Genomic DNA, 4,180 nt, shown 5'->3' with positions numbered 1-4,180 from the left:
CACACTGTTGAGAAAGGCTCCAGTTGCTGCAATTTGTAGCCGAATACCGCGCACACCGCAAGTACAAATTTATTTGAGTTCATGTTGGCCACTAGAGAGTAAGTCTCGAAGAAAACCACGCCGATTTCTGTTTAAATCCTTTAGCCACCAATCGAGCTTTGTAGCGCACAACACATCCCTTCTGGTCACGCTTCTTAGCATAGACCCAGCGGCATCCAATCGTACGTCCAGCTGATTCTTGTGGAAGTAGTGTTCAGGTTCTGTTCTGGCGTTGCGATTGTAATTCGGCGTCCATGGCTTGTCGCCAGTCTTCTGCTTGTCACTAGCGTAGGCAAGTCAAATTCTTCACCAACACTTTCAGCGTAAGCGAGAACAGCTTCAGCTATAAGACCGTCTTCATCAATCCTTGCACGCTTTGGAGAGAGTGGTCCTTCACTTCTTTCCAAACTTTCTCCGGCATCTGATCCGCTATCCATTAACAAAATTGATTTGCGTGTACGCCTTGAGCGTTCCACTTGCGGTTGGAATATCAATCAAGTTTTCTATACATCCAATGTAAGAGTTCTGTACTTTGTCAGTTCAGAGTGTACTGAGGCCAGTAGTCGAAGTACATCACCCTCTATCCATTTGTGTCAGACTCCTCCTCATTCATTGGATCATCAGGAATTTCTTTTTCTTCTTCACACTCCGTAGGCTCATCTTGATCTTGTTTGTGTTTTGTCGGCCCGAACACTGCGCTTTCATCGCTGTTCATCGTTATGTGTTTCAATTTTACTCGTTTGGTGGAGTGCGTTTCATAAATACCCTCCTCCAGCTTCACCGACCGTGATACTGATATCTTGTCTTTCTCCAAATCGTAAAATCGGTATCCCTTGGTGTCTTCGGCATAACCAAGAATCATGCACTTAAAGATTCTGGCTTCGAGCTTCGTCCTCTTCACTTGATCAACGTGAGTATACCCATGAGACCCAAACACCCTAAGGTGATCCGTTCGAGGCTTCATCTTTAATCCCAGCTCATACGAGTTATTTTTTTGGGCGCACTGTATTGGGAGAGCGATTGATCAGGTACATCGCAGTGCTTACTGCCTCTGCCTACCAACATGTCGGAACACACTTGCAAAGTAGCATGCTCCGTGCCTTTTCCATAATTGTGCTGTTCTTTTGCTCTGCAATTCCGTTTTGTTGGAAATTGTATCGCACTGTACGCTGATGTATGAAGCCGTTCCGCTGACATAACTTCGTAATTGTCTTGTTGACAAATTCTGCACTTGATTTGGGTTCCCCATTAATTTTCATGCAATGCTTTGAACATCTTGATCTTGTCGGCAACTTCACTCTTCTTCACCAACACATATCGGGAATCAATATTCCACAAAAGTCAAAATGTACTTAACTCCTCCTTCCAAAAGTGTCTTCATGGGTTCCATCACGTCCGTTTAAACTAATTCCAATACGCGTGACGTTTTTGTCATTAAGCGTTTTGAAAAAGCCTGAACCGTTTGCTTGCCCTTTATGCATCCATAGCACAAGGCCGTGAAACTTTGTTTTAGCGCAAGCATACCTTCTGTGGATTGCAAAGTCTTCACAAAAAATTCTCGCTTGGGTGTCCCATACGAGCGTGCCACAGCTCCCACCGACTATCAGCTCCCAAGTACTGCACCGATCGTGCCTCTTCTTGCTGAAATCTGGTGTATAAGCTTTCTCATTTCTTGTCCCAGTTGCCAAAGCATAGTTCTTGTCCCAAATGGTACACGAAGCATGCTGAAACTCCACGCTTAATCCACGTCGGCAAGCTTTCCCACCGACAGTAAACATCTGTCAAGTCCAGAATTAAGCAGCACTTCCATCATCAATATGCGTCTTTCGTCTAAACCGAGCAAGTCACTTCGCTTAGGGGTCATGTGTGACATCGCACCACTGTCAATCAGCCAGCTTGCCGATTGCTCCTCACCCACAGCAAATACTGCATCATTACCGCTGAACCGGTTTCTGGATCTGGGCAGTCATATGACCAGTCTGGTCATAATTAAAGCATTTGCCCCGAAAAACACCGTCCATGCGTCGTGCGTAATTCTTGCGACCTTTGCCCTTGATCCGGCCATCATTGGCTGTGGCGCGAAACGCTTTCTCACTTGCTTCCTTCTTTTGTAGCCTGTCTGACTTCTCCAACAGCTTCTCCTTCACTTCGATATGAGTGATGTTCTTGGCGTTCTCCACTATAGAAGAAATCATCTCATATTACACTGGCAAGCTGCTCAGGAGTATCACTAGCTGCCTTGATTCATCCACCGGCTCTCCTCCGTCTGGAGTCCCACTACCAGTTCGTCGAACGCGTCCAGATATTCCACCATTTGTGTACCACTCTCCATCTTAAACTCAGTGTCATCGTGGCGTGATGGTACAGAGTGGACCGATTGTAGAAATCGCGAAGCATTAGTAGAAGACCGGATCTTAGTCTGGTGCTGAATGTCGACGCCTTGGGCAATTATACCCAATGCGTTGGTCATTCACGAGCCACATCTCCGTTATTTCGCTCTCATCCTTTGCGCCCATAACGTGTCCCAGAGGCCCTTTTCTCTAGAGACATATTCATTTTGAGCTCCCAATGGTAGTAATAACCACCTCCTAGGAGGACTTTGGTGCGCTTCGTAGTCATGGCGGTAAAAGTGTGGCGAAGCGAAGCTATGTTTGCGGATGATCTTCCGGTGTAAATTTAACAAAAAGCGGTCCGTCGATTTCACGTGTCTGATCGATTTGCAAGATCTTATATATACACGCTAATATGACGAGACGTTTGACACTACACCACAAGAACGTCTGTCAGACTATTAATATTATTTGAAAAGTACTAGATGCTAACATTTCATTTGTGCTCAACGTTGTGCTTTAGAGAAGAACTTACTACGATAGGTCGTTATTCAAAATTAGATGCGTCGGCTGGTGATGCGCGAGTTTTGACTTTAAAGATAACGAAAACAATACCCCGAAACAATTTTTTGGTTTTGCGATAGCCTTAAAATCAATGTCCTCCATTCTTATGTTGCTCTTGGTTTGAAACAGACAATATACTACAAAACATTTTAGTCAAAAGAAAAGGTTGTATATGAGAAAATGATTGTGCGCTATATTCGATATTTGTTTGTTTGATATGCAGATTGATACGGGTAACGCCAAGACACCGTCTGAAAAGAAACTATCCAATCATAATACTATTTTGAGTACGAAGTATGTATATCTGCGACGTGTCAACTACTAGGTTACTCATCACCGGAGTCGTCCTCGATATCGTCCTTATCAATGAGTTGTGCATCCTCTTCAGATGAGTTTTCCTCACTAACAAGCTCACTCGCCTCCTTATTCTCGATGTGAACTGCAACCCATTTTGCCGTCAATAGATCATCCTTGTCTTTCTTATGGAGGGCCTTCAGGACTTCCTTCTCAGATTTGATTGCATCCATCGCCTCAGTTGAAATACTAGTAAGATTCTGATCGCTAACCTTTTCCGATGTCATGGATGGCACCGTGAATTCAGTCTCGTCATTGACAGATCGTTCCTTAACAACAATAAATTCCTTAACGGGATGTTCAGCACTTTTATTCTGAGAATTGGTGGGATTTTTCGATTTCTTATCATCCGAGCTCTGAGATAACATCTGACCTTTCTCTTGATCGATTCCTTCTGTCTTCTCATTATTGTCTTTCCATAACTCTGTTTCGTTGGCCACGTTGTTCGATGGAAAGTTGGTCTCAGCGACTTTAGACGGCACAGGTATTGTAGTCTTGCCGTTGGCAGACTCTTCCTTAATCCCAATAATATCCTTTACGGGATGTTCAGCGCTTTTGATCTGCGAGTTGTTGATCTCTCCCTTCTTCTGATTAATCGGGTCATTTGGTAAAATTGAACTACCCTTTTGATCGATCACTTCTCTCTTTTTTGCATCGTCTTTCCATAGCTTTGTTTCTCTTGCCACATTGTTCGGTGAAAAACTGGATTCAGAAATTGTGGACGGTGTAGATATTGAAACTACAACATCGGCGACTTCGTTCTTTACCGTAGTAACGTCCTTTGCGCGATGTTCAGATCTTTCAATCTGAAAGTTGGTGGGTATCTTTCTTTTCATATCTACATGGTTCTGAGATGAAGTTGGATCTTCTATTTGATTGAATCCTTGTCTTTT

At 43.8% G+C, this 4,180-nt stretch overlaps 2 protein-coding genes across 2 annotated transcripts; both read right to left on the bottom strand.

Annotated features, from left to right (window-relative positions):
- Positions 1-619: 619 nt before the first annotated feature.
- Positions 620-901, bottom strand: PHALS_00450 (TRANSPOSON TY4-H GAG POLYPROTEIN-RELATED; the record flags this gene model as incomplete). Its single annotated transcript, XM_024716423.1, has 1 exon — positions 620-901. One exon carries the CDS (start codon positions 899-901, stop codon positions 620-622), a length of 282 nt encoding a protein of 93 aa, XP_024572501.1.
- A 2,358-nt stretch (positions 902-3,259) lies between these two features.
- PHALS_00449 (uncharacterized protein) lies at positions 3,260-4,123 on the bottom strand (the record flags this gene model as incomplete). Its single annotated transcript, XM_024716412.1, has 1 exon — positions 3,260-4,123. One exon carries the CDS (start codon positions 4,121-4,123, stop codon positions 3,260-3,262), a length of 864 nt encoding a protein of 287 aa, XP_024572500.1.
- Positions 4,124-4,180: the final 57 nt, after the last annotated feature.

Source organism: Plasmopara halstedii, assembly GCF_900000015.1.
Source record: "Plasmopara halstedii genome assembly, contig: Scaffold_110, whole genome shotgun sequence".
Taxonomy (NCBI): domain Eukaryota; phylum Oomycota; class Peronosporomycetes; order Peronosporales; family Peronosporaceae; genus Plasmopara; species Plasmopara halstedii.
Note: the sequence above shows the minus strand (reverse complement) of the source record. Positions and strands in the feature narration are given on the sequence as shown.